The sequence below is a fragment of the Heliconius melpomene genome, chromosome 20 (genome assembly GCF_056956725.1).
Source record: "Heliconius melpomene rosina isolate 202511_hmr_F chromosome 20, ASM5695672v1, whole genome shotgun sequence".
NCBI lineage: Eukaryota > Metazoa > Arthropoda > Insecta > Lepidoptera > Nymphalidae > Heliconius > Heliconius melpomene.
The window spans coordinates 5,738,294-5,760,667 of record NC_140408.1 but is presented as its reverse complement, the minus strand read 5'-3'; the positions used below and the strand labels follow the sequence as shown (position 1 = coordinate 5,760,667).

General features: G+C 34.4%; 2 protein-coding genes across 6 annotated transcripts; one reads left to right on the top strand and one right to left on the bottom strand.

Moving 5' to 3' along the window:
• Nucleotides 1-1,838: 1,838 nt before the first annotated feature.
• On the bottom strand, nucleotides 1,839-6,248 carry CrebB (Cyclic-AMP response element binding protein B). 4 transcript variants are annotated; one of them, XM_085204248.1, is made up of 7 exons: nucleotides 6,084-6,248; nucleotides 5,610-5,777; nucleotides 5,278-5,427; nucleotides 5,024-5,186; nucleotides 4,656-4,724; nucleotides 3,560-3,682; nucleotides 1,839-3,452 (listed from the first exon to the last, which is right to left on the bottom strand). In XM_085204248.1, exons 2-7 carry the CDS (start codon nucleotides 5,760-5,762, stop codon nucleotides 3,262-3,264), a joined length of 849 nt encoding a protein of 282 aa, XP_085060374.1. In that variant the 5' UTR covers nucleotides 5,763-5,777; nucleotides 6,084-6,248; the 3' UTR covers nucleotides 1,839-3,261. The 4 variants fall into 4 exon arrangements, with proteins under 4 accessions (XP_085060374.1, XP_085060373.1, XP_085060375.1 ...); XM_085204247.1 differs by having other exon boundaries at nucleotides 1,839-3,464; nucleotides 6,084-6,247; XM_085204249.1 differs by lacking the exon at nucleotides 4,656-4,724 and having other exon boundaries at nucleotides 1,839-3,464; nucleotides 6,084-6,239.
• Nucleotides 6,249-6,836: 588 nt separating this feature from the next.
• On the top strand, nucleotides 6,837-22,258 carry LOC146527704 (actin-binding protein IPP-like). Of its 2 annotated transcripts, XM_085204232.1 has the most exons (11): nucleotides 6,837-7,213; nucleotides 7,367-7,511; nucleotides 7,586-7,724; nucleotides 8,058-8,223; nucleotides 9,080-9,259; nucleotides 9,918-10,081; nucleotides 12,530-12,665; nucleotides 14,757-14,967; nucleotides 15,373-15,593; nucleotides 17,261-17,441; nucleotides 18,380-18,562. In XM_085204232.1, exons 1-11 carry the CDS (start codon nucleotides 7,055-7,057, stop codon nucleotides 18,409-18,411), a joined length of 1,734 nt encoding a protein of 577 aa, XP_085060358.1. In that variant the 5' UTR covers nucleotides 6,837-7,054; the 3' UTR covers nucleotides 18,412-18,562. The 2 variants fall into 2 exon arrangements, with proteins under 2 accessions (XP_085060358.1, XP_085060357.1); XM_085204231.1 differs by lacking the exon at nucleotides 17,261-17,441 and having other exon boundaries at nucleotides 6,838-7,213; nucleotides 18,380-22,258.
• The last annotated feature ends 116 nt before the right edge of the window (nucleotides 22,259-22,374 follow it).

Sequence of the window (22,374 nt, the reverse complement as noted above, 5' to 3'; positions counted from 1 at the left end):
ACAACTTTAAAGAATACGACTTAATTTATAAGTCGAAAATAATACCAAATTTTATATTTTAAATGTTTTGTATATAAAAGAATGAATATGCTTTTGTTTTTAACTAACCGGCTCACAGCTGACAATGATATCTCATCAAAATTTATAAATGTATATGTGCAGGTGGAAGCGTTAGCGCTCCTTTTAGGGCAACAACATATAGGGTAAAATATTTCAAACCCATACCTAAAGAAATTAATAAAGATACCTCAACAGTTTGGCACAAGAAGGTTGTGACTGTAACGCGACAGATGTGGGTTTCGATCCCCATTTCAGGGAATGAATTATTATTTCTTAATATTTTCATTTCTTCGCTCTGGCAACCAAGGCAAAGAGCCCGGCTTTAAGTTTCGCCACTCAACACACAATGCCTCGAAAAATTCGGCGGAATATGGAGAACGGAGTGTCTTAACACTACATTCCATCTGCCTCGCTGTATGCGGGATACACGGTAAAGCTGATTAAATTATTAAAGGTTTGATGTAGACCATAGCAACTCAGCTAAAACATAAATATATATATTTGCATTCAGCGTGATGAGCACTTTCTGATGACGTTAGAAAATTGTCTAAAACACTTGACGTAAAACTCTAACAACTGGAAGGTAATTAGGCTTTTTAGCGTAAGCGCTCTTCTATAATAGGTATAAAAAAAATCAGTAAAAGTGTGTCTATTACCCACATTATTTTTATGAATTTAAAAATCATTTAGGGCGATGACAAAATAATAATACGAACAAGAATCTATGATTTCAAATTTGTGTGGGCGTAAGTACAAATAGATAGACTATAGGATAATGAAATGCCGACTTAGCCGTTGTTCAGCGTGTTTGGCATTTTCTATTCTCAACTAAGAAATACTGATAGGCGTTTCTCATATAACAATGATAAATCTGGAATATGACAAAGCACTATAATAAATCAATTGAATAATATTAGTAGTGTCTACTTTTTCTGCTGTTTTAGCAGAATCATAGTGTGGTGTCAAGCTCTTCCACTAAGCAATGTCTCGAAGTTTTGCGTCTAAGCTTCTATGATAAAGGATAGTGACTGAAAGTAGAAAAAAATGGTCAAAAAACTAACACAATGGAAGTCCTGAGTGGCCAGTAGTAGCATTCAATAACCTTGTAACCTCTGTGTCAACCTGTTTATATCCATGCCCTATGAAGGGTGTTACACGGGGTCGTGGGCATCAGTGTTCAATTACCATTAGGTGACCCGTACGCTCGTTTGCCTTGTCCTTACCATAAAAAGAGGGTCTTCATGCTTTTTCCGCTCTTTCTAATTTTATACAACGGTCTTCTCGTAAGTCAACCAGGGTACTCTTATTTCACTCATCTGCTTATCTCTCATATCTATATTCTTACTTTCTCTTATAACATTGCATGCCTCTTACCATTTGGATTCGATTAAATAAGCTGGCGGCAATTCTGTGAAGAAATCGTATCACTCTACCATATGAACTGCCATTCTTAGTTCTCAAATTTAAAACCACATCACTTTATAATAAATTTCAATAAATTTTATTTACTATTTTGTTAGTCTGCCAATTATATCAAAATATATTTAATAACTGCACTTATTTACGTTAAGATAATTATTATTTAATTGCTTTCAAACCATTAGGTAAATCTTTAAATAAACACAAGCTAAAAACTTTTTAGCTTAAATCTAAAACAAGTCTACTAAAAACTACTTACTTTAAAAAGAATTAAAAATTATTCAAATTTAAAAATCAAAAGTTTTGTGCTGGAACTTATTGCACAAAGTATTAAAGATACTAAAACAAACAACACAAAATTACATCAAAACAGTTAATATTATTAATATTTAAATATAGCATAAGTTAACATAAAAAGCTATGTCAGTATAAATTTTATTCATTTTAAATTTAAAGGCACTTTCCACAATGTCTTACATTATCTTATAATTCTTGCCATGGCAGATATGTGGCAACGTAAACAATATCAAGTCACGTAACATCATCATAATCATCTTGAATTAAGAAAAATAAAACAATTTATTATAAATATTATAACACTACACACATCTGACATGGCAAGTGTTTCTTATAAAAAATCTTAATTTTAATTCATCTTTACCCTTCCACAAAAATACATTTTATGTTTACATTTTTTCGTGAACCGAAATGATGCATGATAAACAGTAATATGTATAGATAACAATAATTTCAAAGTAGTTGAGACTTTGTATGTATGTATGGATGATATGCAACATCAGCGTCTGTTCACAAATACATTATACCTTGTATATATACAAAATAATTGAAACTTTAAAAATACACTATACATAAAATCTACTCTATCTATACATAATGTACAATTTATTTTCATTTTATATTTTTCTTTTTAAAAAAGGACTGTGTGGTACTTTACTAAATCTGTACATTGCAATATATTTATTGCACAAAAGAACTAAATATTAACTTTGGCTTATCCATTACGAACACCTAGGTGTGGTGTCAACTGTCAAACATAAGTCACTTGGGACTTATATTTCCATTTATATAATAACAATGGGTAATATATCAATTACTTCTTGTCCCATCACAGAAAAATATGAACATGTTAATTTATGTGCAACAATAAACAGAAAGTTTAGAAACAACAGATTAATTTATAATTAAAATGGCACAGATGACCAATTTTATAAAAACAGGTTTTTTAAAATATTAATCCCTTATTCAATATAGAAACAGATATACAGCAACAATAGATTTTAAAATGAAACAAGAGCCAACTAAGTAGACAGTAAAATTACAATAACTTTGGATTAAAAAAACTATAAAAAATTTGGAATGATAAATTAATAAAATATTAATATGGACATTTATAAAATATGATTTTTCTGGTTTTCTTTTTTAATTAATATTAACAAGTGGTAACATTTAAACTTAAATAAATAATATATTATGTCACATTACAAATTGAAACTTATATATATTGATCCAATTATTAATGTAAATTAATAAAAATGTAAAACTTTTGTAATATACAAAAAACATATTAATTATTCTTATCATGGTAGATTTTGTTTAGTAATTTTTTTACAGATTATGACATATTTTAGTCCTCTTGAACAAACATCAATCAACTTGAACATGCCAAGTGTGTACTGCACACACACAGGCAGTAATGTTAATATGTGTGCCTCAGGGCTCTTACCGGCAGGGCAGCGGCACACCTGGTTAGCCGGCTGGACCTCATTCTGTCTTTTGTTGGCAATAAAGTTCTTTTAATGATTTCAGTTCTTCTATAAGAGCCTTGTTTTGATTTTCTAACACTGCAACTCGATTTTCCAAGCATTTTATATATTCCTTCTTTTTACGTCGACATTCTCTAGCCGCTTCTCGATTTTTCAATAATCTTAGTTCCCTTTTACGAGTTTGATCCTCTAGAATAGGTCCTGTAATAATAGCACGATTTGTTCGTTCCCTCTACAAATATTTTATCAATGCCATAGTTTAATAGTAATGTAAGAGTCATATGAACAATACTCACCCGGAACATAAAATTGTGCATCTTGACTTGTTGCATATTGCACTATAGCACCACCACCTGTAGTACCTGATACTGCTAATGTATGCAAGCCACTATCAGTTTGCAGGGCTCCAGCTGGAATCACTATTAAAAAATATTTATATTTAATATATGAATTCTGCCACTCAACATGCAATGCCTCCAGAATTTGGCAGAAAGTGGGGAACGAAGTGTCTTAACAACTAGATTCCTTTTGCCTACCCTGCTGTGTGGGATACAGCATGAAGCTGAGTTTTTTGGTTGTACTTTTATTTTTTCACTCATGAGAAAAAAATATTTTCATTACCCCTATCTGGAAACAAGGTAAAACATCTATTAACTCCAATATCATTAAAATTGAGAGTAAAGTGGGGAATGGAGTGATTTCCTTTGTGTACACTGTTATATACACATTGAAGCTAGAAAAAAAATTTCAATTAAAAAAAAAAGGAAATGCACAGTGAACATTAAAGTGATAATATTGTCAACATTAAAATGCTGTTTTATTACTCAATAAAACTTATATAGTAAAAAATGTGCCCTGTAATATTTTATAATTTTAAGCAAAACTTCCTTTTACAATGGAAAAATACTTTTTAAAAGTGTTATAAAGTTGGTTTTAAGACTTATTATATAGGTAACTAAAATAACTGGTATCTTTATTCATTCTTCATTTTCATACTAATCATGACGTCATCGCCGTCTTAGCTTGTTTTCGATTACGTCATGTAGTCATACTATAAATAATCTGTTTTAATTATACACACACATGAAAAAGTAGAATTTTTCATATAATTTATTATAGTAATATTTTCAATATTTAAGTGAAAAAGGACATAAATATTCAGGCAAATAAATACAACTTCATTAAGATGAGGTTTGGGTAATGATTAAAAAAAATTATAACACACACATAGGCATGTTGATGTTTGATGAAACAAGAATAATGAAGAATTTTTGAAGCCGATTGTTATGAGCCACTAAAGTAAATTTTCAAATATTTATGGTGATTGTAACAGGTTAGTGACACATGTTGCACACATAACAAAGAGTGTCAGCTGCAGCACATTCAACTAACCTGGTGCAAACGACAAAGAAGGTGACAGCGACACCTCATTTTCCAATCCTTTAGTTCCAATGCGATTTTCTGTAATTATTATCAGATACTTATATCTCAGCTGTTAAGTCTTTACTTTCTGTAACTGTAGCTTATGTTTAATATAATTTGTTTCAATCAAAATAGGATCCCCATATTTTGTTTAGCCTAGTCTTGATTTATAATAGTTGCTTATTATAAAATAACAAAAAGACATTCTATAGCACACTTTTACTATTGTAATAAACACATATGTTACTATTGTAATAAACAAATAATGTTGACTAATATTTAGCACTTCAATACTTATGTCTAATTTAGTAATATTACTTCTTTAGTAATGAACTTACCAGCAATTTCTGCACCTCCAAGGTCATTGAGAATTTTTCTATATGATGGACGCCGAGTCAACATTTCTCTATATTTTCTTTTAGGACTGTCATCATCACTACAGCTATCATCACTGCAAGATTGTCCTTGTGTACCGACTACACTATTTGGTTCAGGTTTAATCTACAAAATTAAAATTCTACATATATAACTTTTTACACGGATATAAGCAAAAACTTATTTAGTATATTCCTATTAGCAATTTACTACTAACCTGTAATGTTTGTAAAGTTCCTTGTGTAGTGTGTATAACTGAGCTTGGTTTGCTAACCAAAATAACATTTCCTTTAGGAAGTTGCACTGACTGTATATTAGATGCTGTTTGAATAACAGACTGTTGATTTGGCTGGATGACTGACTGGACCTAAAAAAATTCATTTGTTTTGAAATTATAATAATATACTTGAAATAAATAATAATAATAAAAAATACACAATTTTATGGCCTAGTACTATTAATAAACACTATTTGTGGCAATAATGTTGAAATGTATTTTTTACACTAAAGCGTTATAGGTAAATACTACGAAATTAACAAAATAAACACCTGTGCTGACGGTGCTTGTGTAGGTAACGTAAGTTGCACAATGCTAGTCACAACGACGTGAGGCGTGGTACTGGCCGACGAGGCTGCACCCGCCAAGGGATCTTGGACGCCCGCAGCGCCAGATGTGCCGTTCTCCTCGACCATTCCGTCCATGCCCACTTCGTTCACCTAGAATATTCAAGGTCACCATTCTGTGTACTCCTTGAACTTCAGAAACACTAAACGATTGGTTGATATTATTATCTGCCTCGATTAGAGACACACTTGATATAAGCATTCTAATAGGGAATAATCGCGTCATTGCAAGAAAATTTTCCTATTGCGTCTATAAGCTTATACGCAACATATTTTACAGTTTTTAATCTTGAACATTTTATATGATAGAGCAATATCACGGAAATGATATCCATATTCGACAACCCAAATGTAAGCGACCGTGACAGACCGCAAGATGTCTTCAGTACGAGCACTCACCAGTTACGTATTCCTCGTCACCGTATATGCTGCGTCCGGAGTGGGCGAACGGGACGGTACGTAGTAGCCACGTCAACTGCGAGAAGACTCGTCACTGGCGGAGACCTATGATCTTGTATGCGTCATAACAATATGGCCGAAAGGCGAAAATTGTCAGACGCATGCGCTCTCGCCCTTACCAATTGGTTTATAATTTGACAGCAGGAAGTAGTAATGTAAAAAATTATTAAAACAATAAGGATATATTGGGATTTATTTTAACATAATAATATTTTTTAGCGATTAATCTTCTTCTTTACTTCATTCATCGTGAAATTGGAAAAGTGTTTTATATTCACTAAAATTAAGTATGAATTTAAAAAAAATGACTTTCAGTATAGGCGCCAAATACTGAATAGTAACATTTACTTTGTTCTAGATATGCCCATTCTTTATACAATTAAAAACATAAAAGCACAAAACACATTAATTTGTTTCATTTAGAAGGTTTTCATTTCTATTATTAGAAAAGTAAAAAAAAATATTACTCAACACTGTGTTGCGTATGAATTTGAAGCATTTTACATTTTTCTTGGTTAATCTATTTATAAATACATTTTGAAATTAGTAATTAAGCATAGTATTATCATAGCATCATAATACTTTTATGAGTCACTCTTGTAACCGGAAGAGTAATGAATGATTTTATTTTTAATTTGCTAATTGAAACGACTTCAGTTCAGTTCTTTTGTTATGGTATTAATATGAGGCCTTGCTGACTTACTGTTGACATTTGACAGTTGACAATGACGTGTTATCTTGACAATATGAGAAAGTTTTTATATTTCGTATTTTTCTTTTATTTGTTCTGCAATATTTAACAATTCTTCCTATATTAAATAAAGAACAAGTGGCTCATATTAATTGATTCATAATGGTGATGAATTTATAACTTGCTACCAAAATATGATAAGTTTCTATTTGTTATAGCAATGTCGTCAAATTTATATGACAAAATTATTAATAAGGAGGGCTCCAGGCCTTACAAATGTTGCGAATATGCCAGTAAGGTATCTTTAAATTTAAACATCTTTAGGAGAGATGGTAGATTTTGTGACATAGACCTTATATCAGGAAAAACAAAAGTTAGGGTAAGTATGAAGATAATATGTGACTAATAAATTACTAATCAAGACGAAAATCATATTCATGTTATGTCTATTTAGTCATGTAGGTATAATTTTGAAACTATGATTTATTTTAAAAATATATTAAATCTTCTTTTTTATTGTTACATATTTTAGGCACACAGAGTTGTATTAGCTGCAAGTTGTGAATATTTTGATGCTATGTTCAATGTAGGATTAGAAGAGAGTCAAAAGGGTCGAGTAGTATTACCTAGTGTCCCCCCTGGTATTTTACCTATGATAATTGATTTTATATACACAGGTGAGCATCTTATGTAAAATAAATAGACAATGTTGACAGTTTTTAAATGTAAACAATTTACTTCTATTATTCAGGTGAAATTATAATTGATAATGCTACAGTGCAGCACTTAATGATAGCAGCTGATATGTTTCAACTTAGGGAGCTTGTAATTGGTTGTGGGGAATTTTTAAAAAGGGAATTGCATCCTTCAAATGCACTTGGCATATTTAGGTAATTCCTTCCTTTTTAAGTATTTATTATTATAAATATAAATTAGATACTTTAATTATAATTAAATACTTTAATTTGTATGAGGCCGAGTGGTGCAACAGCACAGCACATATCTATAAATGTAACAGTAGTGGGCATAAATAATTTCCTCAATTTACTAAAAAGACAAAACATATGGGTCAATATGCAATTAATCTCAATTGGGTGGTTCATCAGCAATGGGGTGTCTTAAAACTGGGTGCCCTCTCCCTTCCCTGCTATATGTGGGATAAAGTAAGCTAAAAAAAATATATATTTTTAACTAAACTCTAATTTTATTATTTTTCATAAAAGATTTGCTGAAACTCACAATAGTACAGAGTTGGCTGATGAAGCTTTAGCACATGCTCAAGCTAATTGGAATCTGGTTGCAAATGGAGATGAATTATTAGAGCTGCCTTTACAACAGTTAATAACATTACTATCATCGGAACAGCTCAAAGTGGACAATGAAGCTCAGGTACTTTTATATAATTTGTTTTACGTTTTTTCTATGTTATATATATATATGTGTATTTTACGTTGTGCTTTCCTTTGATTTAATTATTGAATTTATGGGAATAATGTTTTCTTTTAATTTATATATACCAACTTCTTATTCACATTCCTATTTATTAGGACTTCTCAATTTACTTTTATTATTATATATTTATTATCATTTAATTGTATTTAATTATACACATAATTTTTACATATTAAATACTTGTAAACATATAACAGTTAGCTAGGCCGTCATGGCACATTGGGATAGCTCCTGCAGTGGCGTAGCTAGGGGGGTGCGAGCGGTGCGGTCGCACCGGGCCTCACAAGGAAAAGGGGCATCAAAGTTGACGATTACTTTGTTTTTCTTTGTTTTTTTTAGACTTTAGACCATTTTAAAGGGCATCAAGTCCCCTAAGTCGCACCGGGCATCAAAAGGATAGGGGCATCAACATCGACGATCACGTTTTTTTTTTAGAACTCATCAAAGTCGACTATCATTTTGTTTTTTTTAGACCTTAGACATTTTAAAGGGCATCAATTCTCCTAAGCTGCACCGGGCAGCAAATACCCTAGCTACGCCACTGAGCTCCTGACTATTAACTATGACAATGATTATAGGTTTGATCCCTACCATTTAACACATAAAAACACACCCATGCATGCAAAAAGTAGAGATTGAAGTTTCTAGAGTCAAGGCATTCTTTGCCGGGAATAACCTGTGGGATACAAGCATAATAAAGTGTGAAGCTAAAAAAACAACATAAACTTTATACAAAATTCTGTATTTCTAAATTACCTATTATATTTATATGTATTTCATTATTCTTGTACAGGTTCTATTCCCGGCGCTAAAATGGCTTGAACATGATCCTGCAAACAGACGAAGGCACTGTTTTGAAGTTTTAAGTCATATACGGTTACCACTTATAGCACCACAAGTTTTAGATGATGCTATAAAAACTGTCCAGGATCCTTCCATAGCAGTTGCATTAAAAACAGTGAGAGTTGATATGGTAAGAAATGACAACAATAGTAATTACTATTTTATATTTATCATCTTTTGCTAAGGTGCCATTAGGTATTTAATTATTAAGTCAGCTTATATAATAAGCAATTACAGACTGTTAGGTTTAGGCCATTAAATAACAAAATTGATTTTAATATTCAAATTAAAGTTTAAATTATTTAACTGTATTTTTAAATATGCCAAAGAACAACAAACTGTCAACTGATCAACGCCACCTTTGTGCAAAGATAATTATTATCAACATCTATGCATAACTAACTGACGTCACAGCAAAGCAACAAGGAGTCCAACATTTTTCATCAAATTGTATTAAGAAAACCGGCTTTTGTGCAGATGTTGTATATAATGCTACATGCTTATTTAAGAAGCTTACATTACAACTAACTTCTACTTTTGGCCGGATACACACTAAAATCCGCGTCTGTCAAAATATTCTTATAGAAGAAATATTCTTATATGCATAATTGGAACTTGAACGGAACAATAGTCCCTACTCTCTTGTTTCTCATATAAGAATAATTTAACACATTTGAGTCTGTTCGGACCGAGAAAAACCCGTGACTAAAGTACTGACTGGCACTAAAGCGTGAATGCTGACTTAGCTTAAAGTTAGTTTTATGTAAGTTTATTTCTGTGTACCACAGAAATCGGGGCGTGGCGCGCTAGTGTGCCTGTCGGCAGAGCCGCGAGCGCGCGCGCGCCGCATGCTGGTGATGGCGGGCGGGTCGTGCCATGACGTCGCGCCGCACCCGCCTCACGCTGCCGACAATATACTCTCGTCTGTCCTCAAGTTTGATTTGCATAAGAGGTGATTATAATTTATCCATACCAGCCGTTAATAGATTGATAAGTCGAATTACACATATACAGTACCGTCAACAAGTTGTGGCCATAAAGTTAGCCGTAGATAGCTCTAAAGATCGTTAGACTCTGGTTTAAATTTAGGATTTAGTCTTCCATTTGATTATTCTTCCCGAGTGAACAATGCGCAAAAATTAAGAAAACCTAACTTCAGGGTACCTTGATATATTGATCATACTGTTATTTTATTAAATCATAATTTACTCTTTTGAACCTACTCTTTGGTCTTTAGTAAGTGGGGTTTGTCTAGTAAAAAAGACCTAATGTTAATTATGATTAAAGAAAATATTTATGCATGTTGACTCAACTTATCGAAAATCAGCTTCACGCTTTATCTCTCACATAGCAGGGTACGCGGAGGAAACTTAATGTTAAGACACTCCCTTCCCCATTTTCCGCCGAATTCTGGAGGCAATGCGTGTTAAGTGGCGGAGTTCAAAGCCGCGCTTTGCCTCGACACCAGAGCTAAGACATGTAAATAAATATTTAATCGAGTGGGGATCGAACCCACAACCAGTCGTGAATACAGTCACACATTTGTGCTCCTGGCCACGATTGGCGTCATCAAATTATTCAGCTACAGATTCAATGTAACTGGTATATGATTCAGCATTTCTTTAACAAAAAGTAAATAATAATCTAAATAATAATTATTATTGCCTTGCCTTGCAGAATCGCTGATATAAATGAAATATGTTAAAAATAAAAAAAATAAACATTTGTTTTAAATATGACTCTAAATTAGAAAAAAACATATATAATTAAATATCAATAACAAACTTGCGTACGTTGTCGTACAGTACATACTACACTTTAAACTGTTTGCTTTTTGAACATTAGAAGAGAGAATTGCGAAGGAACACAAGAGCGCGACAGCAACTACGACGGTTGTGAGTTCGATTTAATATTTTAATTTCCTCGCTCTGATAACGAGCAAAGCGCGGTGTTGAGTTCCGCCACTCAACACGCAATACTTTGAGAAAACGGCAAAATTCGAGATCGGAATTTTCTTAATGGGAACGGAGTGTTTTAACAATATGTTCCCAGGTTCCCTCTATGCTATGTCTGGAAAACAGCGTGAAACTAAAAAAAGAACATAACTTACCTTATATGGGATGGCTAACCTGTATATCGTGTTACAATGACACTGCGCCTGCCACTAGGTTCTGTCTGCATATGCCTATATACATATCTGTACTATTTATCAAAAACTAGCGGACCTGGACGCGGCTACGCCTGCTTGAAATATAAGAATATAATTTCTATAGAAATATAATTTCAATCTATATGAAATGCTAAAAGTGACTATTATATTTATTTTCATAAGGATGAATATCAAAATGACGCGGTAACGAACGCGGTCGCGTAGCAACGACGGTTGTTATTAACATGGCAGAATAAATTGCATGTCAAATTAGAAAGTATTTTAATTTATTAGTATATATGTGTAATGTAATATTATATAGCCTATAGCACTTCTGAAGAATGCAGCTTTCATACAAAACAAAAACAATGTAAATCGGACCAGTAGATCCAGAGATCTTAGCGTTCAAACAAACAAACAAACAAACTCTTCCGCTTTATTATATTAGTACTAGTGGACCCGGACGCGGCTACGCCTGCTTGTACTACTACATAAGAATATTTTCGCGTCGGTCATACTGTGCCGCCCGTAGGCTAGATCATTTCGAATCAGTGACATCTCCTTAATTATTTATTAGAATGTTATACAGTAAACTATAATTTCAATCTAGATAAAATGCTAAAAGTGACTCTTATATTTATTTTCATAAGGATGAATATCAAAATGTCGCGGTAACGGTTGCGTAGCGACGCGACGGTTGTTATTAAAATGGCAGAATAAATTGCATGTCAAATTAGAAAGTACTTTAAAATATATTAGTTTATATGTATAATGTAATGTTATATAGCCTATAGCACTTCTGAAGAATGCAGCTTTCATACAAAACAAAAACAATGTAAATCGGACCAGTAGATCCAGAGATCTTAGCGTTCAAACAAACAAACAAACAAACAAACAAACAAACTCTTCCGCTTTATTATATTAGTATAGATGGAAAAAAAATACTATAATTATGAGTACCTATATGTGTTTTTTTTTATTTCTGTATTATTATGTTATATGATATTACGATGTTTATACAAACACGCAGCCTTAGAGTTAAAGTTAAATAGTGAAAATTTATTTACAATTCAGCAGTTGTCTCGTAAGCCAAATACAGGACATTGGCTTAGTGACAATGCTTAGGATAGTTAAGAACATGAAGGAACAAAATGTTTATTGAAATATGCTCGATATATAAAGAAAATTTAAAAAATCAACACAGGACCCAGGCTAAAGGTAAAAAAATGTGTTTTTTTTTTCTTTTTTTAGAGAATGGGAGGAATTATCGCCTATGGGTATAGCGAGAATTCAGCCAGGCGTGGCGACGCTGGGCGGGCGCGTGTACGCAGTCGGAGGGGAACAAGGAAGTCAAATATTGGCGAACGGGGAAGTTTACGACCCACAGGTGACAATATATAATTATTTTGTTATACATATTATATAATGTTGCAGTTTTTATGTACACTCTTAAAAAGAGGCCGTCGCACTATGGACAATGGTAGAACAACGGCAGATCAAAAGTCATTTTTTCAAAGTCGTCCCTGACGCATTATTTTTTTTTAATTAATAGTATAAGAGTGGAACTTTAATGTTATGAATTATTTTTTCGTGATTTACATTTGGAATATATATTTATTCATCGTGAAAAATTGTCATTCGTGAGAATGTCTATTTCAGGTAATTCACTTTGATACTTTAAACATAATTTTCTTAAAAAAATGTGCAAATAGGTATAAAGTGTTATATATTTTTGAAAAGCCTATAGTATGTAGATTTTAAAACAATTATTATATTGTGGATATCGTGACTATATTTTTATAAAAAATATTAACAATAAGTGATGAGAAAAAAGGTACGTGTTTAAAGTTCATCGAGACTTTTAACAGTTACCGACGTCTCCCGACGCGTTATATTTGATATTGTTTTATAGTCCAGATATTCATAAATAACATTTATCAAAAATCTGCTGCAGAGACCTGCAGACTGAGAAGTTATCACGAAAACTATGACACAAGTCAGGGGACACGAAAACTCTATCTATTGTAGTTTCTAATGTTTTACTATTTAATTGATCAGATTGCGGTAAATTTCCATAAAATTATTGTTATTTATTGATAAAAGGACGTTTTATCTTCATTTTGCACACATTTTGCACAATCATTTATTCACACTACCCTCACTTATGAAATTATATGAAGAGTGAATTAATTTAAAAAAACTATTACAAATTAGTAATAAAATTACTAACAGACGTTTGATTATTAAGTGTTTTCACTAAATTTCAAAATGACGAATACTTTTAGTGTTTCAAGCGTGAATTATTACTCCCATACATTGAAGGTGCAGGGTTTACATTCAATAGGAGAAGAATTAGCACCTCTTTAAATTATTTGAGGTTCCTAGTAAAGATTTTATTGATTGAAGAATTACTTATAGGTCCCTACTGTTCATCCTAATAAACTATTGGGCTTGTTAATTTCTTTTCAGATTTATGCAGTCGGGGTGTTTGTTTTTTAATAAATATTTTTTTATTTTTCAAATTTTTGTTAGGATTCATTATGGTAATGATAATCATGATATACCTTTTTGAAATCCTCGTGTTGAGCTCTTGAATTTGATACCCATATTGTGGTATTCGAAACCAAAAATTTTTTTTTCACTAAGTCCAATGGCGTCCCACAGGTGCCATGATTATTATTTTTTAACGTCACCTACCTAAGAACACTTGGGCTGCTAAAGCGAATATAACGATACCTCAATTATATAAATCCGTTCAGCGGTTCTGGAGATACAAGGTAATAAAGAATATTGCATACATACATCCGTACATACATACATACAAAATACGCGGGAAAAACATAACCCTTTCTTAGCAGTCGGGAATAATAATAAACTAATTTAATAATACATTTTTACTATTATTCCTTTAACTTTTACTATTATTTACTGAAAACTTTTCTTTTCATTATTTTTTTATATATATATTCTCCAATAAAAGTATAATATCTGAACATCACCTAACGCACTATTTCATACTTTATGCTTGTGCAAAAATTCAATTGTTTATCTTAACAAATAAAAAAAGTTATCGATTTTTGATCTGATACAGTCCTCGATTTCCCATAGTGCGTCGTGACGCAGTAGGAAAGCTTTAGACTGTAAATGCGTCGGTGAAGGGTTCGATTCGCACCATCGGTGGCAAGTACATTTAAATGATTTAATAAGCAATGTCTTGAAAATTGGGAAAATGGGGAACAGAGTGTGTTAACACTAGATTCCCCTTTTCTATTCTGCTACATGCGACTCAATGTTACTCTTACTACCTATAAAAATATAAAACTAATTTGCGTTTCTGTATATAGTTCAACAAGAACTCTAGAATTGTAGGAGGTAGGAATGCGTATTTTAGATAGTGTAATTTACTGTGCCATTTTGTATATATGCATACGACTGTACATGCGCGAGATTGACTTTGGTGTTACAATGTGGTTGACAGACTGACAAGTGGTCAAACATAGCGCCGATGAAGGAGGCGCGCTGCGAGTTCGGGCTGACGGCGTGGAGCGGGCACCTGTACGCGTTCGGCGGCTGGGTGGGCTCCGACATGGGCGCGTCCGTGGAGGTGTACGACCCCGCCAGCGACGAGTGGACGCTCACCGGTAGGATGCCCGAGCCGAGATTCGGCATGGGTGTTGTACATTTTGAAGGTAAACGATTATTATTATTTTTATAGCTCTACGCTGTATACCGCATATAACATGGTAGGCCAAGAGAACGTGTGAATCGTGCTATGACACTCCGTTTCCGATGAGACATTTGCTCCTTACTTACCACCGAAATCTAGAGGCATTGCGTTTCGCGATGGCACCGCACTTTGACTCACCACAGCGAGGTAATGACAATCATTCCTCTAGTGGGCATTGAACGCACAACCGTCGTCGATGTCTATTTCGACGAATATTTTTTTATAAAGAAATAAATCAAGACCATCGTGGTGTAATGGCACAGTGCTGTGTGGATGTGGGCGTATCTACAGATGTATATAAAGTGTGAACCTAAACTATAAACAATGTCAGCTTAATACGTTGAATGGTACGCGCTACGCACTGCAGGTCTGATCTACGTGGTGGGCGGGTGCACGCACACGTGGCGCCATACGCGCGACCTGCTGTGCTATGCGCCGTCGTCGCGCAAGTGGCGCGCGCTAGCGGGCATGCGGCGCGCGCGCAGCCAGGCCGCCGCTGTGGTGCTGGGCCGACACCTATACGTGCTGGGCGGCAACGCGCCCCGCCGCACCGTACTAGACTCCGTAGAACGATACAGTTTCGATCATGTATGTGCACATTGCTTACTAAGCTCTTATATTACTAAAAAGTCATCTATTAAAATTTGTTACACAAGAAAAGAGAGGGGTCAACGAAGTGTGACATTGTGTAAACGGCGGGGAAGATTCCAAAGTTTCGTGATGTCACATTTCTAAATATAATATTCAACTTAAATTCTAAACTGCTGTTCTAATTTAATTATTTCTAGGTGTAAAATTGCAATATATGTGACGGCTCATAAGTATGATAAATGTAGAACGAATAAAAAAATATGAAATTTATGTGACGTAATCTATGGATGGGCCCTAATTGTAAATAAGCATTTATTAATCAGACCATGATTGCACAAAATTTTAATTTGAAACACCTTACCTTATTTAATATTTCTTGACTATGGCTTCTTTTTGCGAAGATCAATTTGATATAACTGATAGAATCTTTACTAATAATTTTGTTACTGTATTAACTATTTCGTTATTGTATTATTTACTTTTCAATTAGAAAATAAAATGGAAAAAATTGCATGCAATATAAAGTAATAATAAAGTAGTAATACTAATAATAGACTATAAGAAGGCATATGATTCAGTGCCACATACTTGGCTCTTGAAAGTCTTGGAGTTATATATGATTGATATTACTTTGAGATCATTTTTGGAGGCTTGTATGGGAAAATGGGTCACTGTCCTTCGTCATCTAGGGGAGTGTGATATTCCTGCAACGTCTGAACCGATAAGGATAAAGAGGGGTATATTTCAGGGTGACAGTCTGAGTCCTTTATGGTTTTGCCTAGCTCTGAATCCTTTTGGCACTATATTAGAGGATTCAGGTTTAGGCTTTCGTCTTCGCCGGGGGGGGGGGTAAGGTCATATCTCACTTGCTGTACATGGATGATCTGAAATTATTTGCTTCAAAACGCTCTGATCTTATGCGGCTACTAAAGGTAACTCAAACTTTTAGTAGTGATATAAGAATGGAGTTTGGCGTCGATAAATGTGCTAGCATGCATGTAGTGCGGGGGAGTGTGATAAGATCTGATAATATTTGTATTTCAGATTCTGTTTCCTTCAGAACTCTTGGTGAAGGTGACACTTATAAATATCTTGGAATGTCTGAAGCATTGGGTATTGACGAGCGGAGCGTAAAGCAATTGGTGAAGGAGCGTTTCTTTAGTCGCCTGAAAAAAGTGCTTGGCAGCCTTTTGTCTGGTGGCAACAAGGTGCGTGCTTTCAACGGTTGGGTTATGCCGCTTTTAGCCTATACTTTTGGCGTTGTAAGATGGACACAGACTGAGTTAGACTCCGTAGATCGCCAAATACGTAAATTGTTGACGGCATACCGAATGCACCATCCGCGTTCGTCTGTAATGAGACTGTATATCCCGCGTAAGTGTGGAGGTCGTGGCTTTTTGAATGTCAAGAACCTCCATAACCACGAGGTATGCAGTCTTAGAGAATATTTTCTCAAGATTGACGTGGATATGCACAAGGATGTGGTAACAGTTGACAAAGGCCTTACTCCTCTTTCCTTGGGCAAAGAGAACTGGCGTCGGCCTGTAGTACTTACTACTTCTGATCGCATGGCTGTATGGAAGAGCAAGGAGCTGCATGGTGGATTCCATAGAGCCCTAGTGGGCCAGGACGTGGATACTGCTTCATCGTTATCTTGGTTACAGTTCGGGGATCTTTTCGGAGAAACTGAAGGTTTTGTCTGTGCAATTATGGACGAAGTTATCAAGACACCGAACTACCAGAGACATATTATGAAAGATTGCACTATCGACATTTGCCGGGCGTGTCATCGACCTGGGGAGTCCCTCAGACGTATTGTCTCTGGTTGTTCTGATCTTGCTAATGGTGAGTATTTACATAGACATAATCAAGTAGCCAAGATAATACACCAGCAACTTGCTCTTCAATATGGCCTTGTAGAATTGGAGGTGCCTTACTACAGGTACAATCCCATGTCTGTTCTTGAAAATAGCTGTGCTTTGCTCTACTGGGATCGGTCTATTATTACTGACAGGTATATTGTTGCCAATAGACCTGATATAGTACTAGTAGACCGAGTGGCGCGCCGCGCAGTGATTGTTGACGTTACCATTCCACATGATGACAATCTCGTGAAGGCCGAAAAAGAAAAACAATCTAAATATTTGGACCTAGCCCATGAGATTACCGCCATGTGGGATGTCAATGCGACTATCATTGTGCCGATAGTGGTTTCGGTTAACGGTTTAATAGCGAAAAGCCTAGACCAACACCTTAAGAGGCTATCGCTTAGCTGTTGGATCAAGAACCGGATACAGAAGGCAGTATTACTTGAGACGGCACGTATAGTGCGGAGGTTCCTCTCTCTGGAGCCCTAGCCACCGATGGCTTGGACTCTTGTCCCGCCCTCGGAAGAGTGGTTTTTTTTTTATATTTTTAAATGTATCTTTTTTACAATAATTTATATTTAAAAATGTAAAATTGATTTACTAATTTAATAAAAGTATATTCTGTAAGTCAAAATCGTCATGAAATACTCAAAACTACAACATACAAAGATTAAATTTGACTCCAACTCCAGAAGGGTACATGGTTTAATGACTATGTAGCGCGACATATAAATATTGTAGTGTTGTTTTGTTTATTTGCATATTTAATTAATTATAACCCTTAAAAAAACCGGGAGGTTCTCAATTCAAATAATCAAATAATCAAATATTTTTTTATGTTTTTTCATTGAAAAGATGATAATTTAAACCGTAAACGCAACGTTCGTCAATTCAACATGTTCGTTTCTTTCGCAGGATTCGTGGGAGGACGTGGCGAGCATGCGTGAGGCGCGTGCGGGGTGCGCAGCGGGAGCGGCGGACGGCGTGCTGGTAGCGGCGGGCGGCGACAGCGAGAGCGCGGGCGAGCGCGCCTTCTACCGCGCGCGCACCATGTTGGCTTCCGTGGAGCTGTACGAGCCCGCGCGCGACGCCTGGATGCCCGCGCCGCCGCTGCCACACTCGCGCGCTGAGGCGGGCGCCGCCCTACTCTGACATCCCCTTCCCATCTACATCACTTGTTATGTCCTTCGCTGAATACTTTTTAATTTTATTTCGTTGAAAAACGTAATGCGCATTGCACCACTTTATATTGATAGAATTGAACTTATCCGTAAACATGTTCTTTTAAACTTCTTGGATGTTGAATGAATTAAACAAATCGACGTAACGTCAGCCAAATGAAATAAATTTGTAAGTTTTTAATGTAAGAATATAAAACGAATGTACCAGTATAACTGCCAACAGATAAATGATAATGATGTTTTGTAAGATAAAAAAGTGATAAATTGATTTATTTAATTTAGATCTGTAAAGAAGAAAGTGTTAGGGAAGAGATGTTACTGCTATTATAATGCGGGTAAGCATTTTAAATCCATGGTTTTAAAATAAAAAAGAATCTGTCAATATATTAGTTCATATTAATATAGACATGTATTTATTTTATAAAGGAAAGTTCCAAAATTTTATTTATATACAGGGTGAGTCATATTGAACTTTCCGGTTTTAGAAGGACGTTGCACGAAGAAGGGAAGGAGTAGAAGGGTGGGGATGGTGTCATTAGACGCGCCATGACATGCAGTTTTAGTGTGAGCAATGGCTTGGTCGGGACAACATCGTGCGTTCGTAGTTGAAGAGTTTATTAAAAATGGCGGCTCCGTGATCACAACACAGCGTGCGTTCCGTTTACATTTTGCTATTGGTCGACGTGATCCCATTCCCACTGGACCAACAATCAGAAATTGGGTATCAAATTTTAGAGCAACATCATCAGCATTAAAAACAAGACCACAAGGCCGAATTAGGACGTCAACGTCAGCGGAAAACGTGGATAGAGTGCGGGCTTCAATTCAACAATCCCCTCGGCGTTCTGTTCGGAAACATGCCGCTTCACTAGGATTATCTTTCAGTAGTGTCCGCAGAATACTGCATAGAGACCTTAAATTTCACCCATACAAGATTCAGGTAGTGCAAGAATTAACAGTTAGAGACTTAGACACACGAACAAATTTATGCCGCGACATTCAGCAGATCCCCCGCACTGCTGTTTTGATCTTCAGTGATGAGGCACATTTTCACCTCGCCGGAACTGTCAACAAACAGAATTTTCGATACTGGGCTGAGAATAACCCACGAAACCTACACGAACGACCACTTCACAGCCCTCGAGTGACAGTGTGGTGCGCTATTGCAGAGTTTGGTGTGTGGGGTCCCTATTTTTTTGAAGAAGATGGTCAAGTCGTCACAGTTACCTCTGCTCGGTATTGCGACATGCTTGAAACTTTTCTGAAACCGAAATTGGAGGAATTAACGCAGAATCATGACAACGATAACATCTGGTTCCAACAAGATGGTGCTACAGCCCATACATCCAGGCGTTCAATGGAAATCCTGCGACAAATGTTTCCCGGTCATCTCATTTCTTTGCGAGGTGACGTTGGGTGGCCGCCGAGATCACCTGATTTAACCCCCTGCGATTTCTTTCTCTGGGGTTACCTGAAGGAAAAGGTGTACACGCATCGTCCCCGAACCATCGATGAACTGAAGGCTGCAATCACGGAAGAAATCAATGCTATTCCGCTGAATATGACTCGACGAGTAATGGACAACTTACGGGAAAGGCTTCAGCAGTGTGTGGTCAATGGAGGTAGACATTTACAGGATATCATTTTTAAAACCAACTAAATTAAAACTGCATGTTATGTGCTTTCAAACAATAAAATAATTTTTACTGCATGTCGCTTTGTTTTTAATACACACCTTATTGAAATCGGAAAGTTCAATATGACTCACCCTGTATTATCCTTGACATCTTGTGTCATATTTCCATGAAATAATATTTTTCCCTGACAAATTTCCATGAATCTTATGAATGTAGGTTAAGGTTATGTTGTACAAAAATTTATACACTTATTTATAGTTATCGTAATATTTTTAATATATTCAATATAGATCGAGCCTGAAAATATTTGTCTTGTAGCATTATAAATTGTTAATTTAATCGAATAATTTGATAACATAAATAAAATGTGGATTCTAAATAATCGGGTTTGGAGTCGGGTTGCTGTCCCTGTGGGTCACAATATTCTCTAATTAGGCTGGCCATATACCTACATTGGCCATATCATGAATATTATAATATACACATATACACAAAATAAAATTAAACATGTTTAATTTATATGATCTATAATAGAAATCAACTACTATTTCATGCTCGATCTATATTTTAAGTTTATTGTTATAATATGTGATTCATACAAAATAGCTTTGTATATTACTAGTAAATGAAAAGTGGTAATTCGAATGTATGTTTTCGATATCAATTTTCCTTACAGATTACTGAAAGAAAAACTATCGATAGTAAAAATAATAATTTAAAAGATCAGTTAATTTATACATTTTACATAAAATTTCGATAAAGAACACGTCCATTCTCGTCTCTTCTTGATGGAGTTTCTTAATTCTTAATCAAATTATCGCATGATTATTAAATAAAAACACATATCTCGTAGTTAGAGAAAACCTATAGTGTTACCTGTTAAGACATTCCGTTCTCCACTTCCGGCCCGATAAATACCAGCTTATTTTTTTGTTTAAAGAAATTGGGGGAGGTAACAGACTCTTCTGGCAAACTTGTCAAACTTTAGTTTCCGGAATATTTAAGTGAAATATATAGGTTAGCCTTATTTTTGTTTATCTTGTGCTTTTTTTTTTTTAATTAATTATGCGGTATGGATGGTTCAACTATATGAGCTATACAAATAGAGTTGTGTTAATATACCGATCTTAAATTCATGTTTTTTTTTTACTTTTTCGTCGCAATGGATTATTGCTTCAAACTTTATTTATTTTTTTAGATTTGCGCTGTATTTCGCAACCTGTAACGTTAACAGTCGCACGCTTGAGCTCCTGCGCCACGACTGTCTCTACTCACAATATAATAATATTATATTATATTAAGAAACTTTATTTGTTAATATAATTACTTAATGTGATTTTGGTTAGGTTGATAAAGGGTCTCAGACAGTGGAGATGCGTGTTAATACATCTTTCAAAGAGTTTGCTTAAATCAAATTATTATCTATAACAATCTCTTCCAAACTTATACAATTAAAGTTTATGTACTATTTTGAATATTTTTTGTCTATTACTGTTCATTAATACCTACATGTCTCACACAAAAACGTTTATTAGTTAAGTATTATAAAATATATGTAGATTATATTATCAAATGAATTATGTTAATGAGTTAACGTCTGTAGATTTTAAACTTAAGTATACCTTAAGAAAAAGTGTTTCTTAGTTTTAAATTTCTATCAATATCTACTATGTTGTTTTAAGACAACAATTCAAAGACTTTTCTTTGGCTTGCAATTGAAAGTTGAAGCAAAATAATAATAGTTATATTTTATGATTTTTACAATCTCCACAATATTAAGAGCTTTATAATAATTATTGACGACTAATTTTAGACATCGTGTGCTGGGCATCAGACTCATCAGCGTCTTGTGAAGTACATCATTTATTAAAATATAAATATCTTAAACTTCCTTAAAATGTATTGTATGACTGACCAACGTTTTTATAATAATTTTATATGATACAAAGTCATAAAATGTGTACAAAATTATCAAATGTGTGTTATTTATTATTTTTCCCTACATCCATTGCATGAAATATTTCCATTTTAATATTTTTATTAGATCATTGATCGTATCCGAAATAAAACATGACACATAAAGGCTTTAATG

Bases quoted from the DNA above. Each gene is read 5' to 3' on its own strand.
- CrebB (XM_085204247.1), bottom strand. From the start codon at position 5,762: ATGGACGGAATGGTCGAGGAGAACGGCACATCTGGCGCTGCGGGCGTC. The intron at 5,428-5,609 runs GTGTTTATTTTG...GAATTTTTTTAG, and splicing joins CACAAGCACCGTCAGCACAG to GTCCAGTCAGTCATCCAGCC. The intron at 4,725-5,023 runs GTAAGTTCATTA...TAATAATTACAG, and splicing joins TGGAGGTGCAGAAATTGCTG to AAAATCGCATTGGAACTAAA.
- LOC146527704 (XM_085204231.1), top strand. From the start codon at position 7,055: ATGTCGTCAAATTTATATGACAAAATTATTAATAAGGAGGGCTCCAGG. The intron at 9,260-9,917 runs GTAAGAAATGAC...TGTGTACCACAG, and splicing joins AAACAGTGAGAGTTGATATG to AAATCGGGGCGTGGCGCGCT. The intron at 15,594-18,379 runs GTATGTGCACAT...TTTCTTTCGCAG, and splicing joins AACGATACAGTTTCGATCAT to GATTCGTGGGAGGACGTGGC.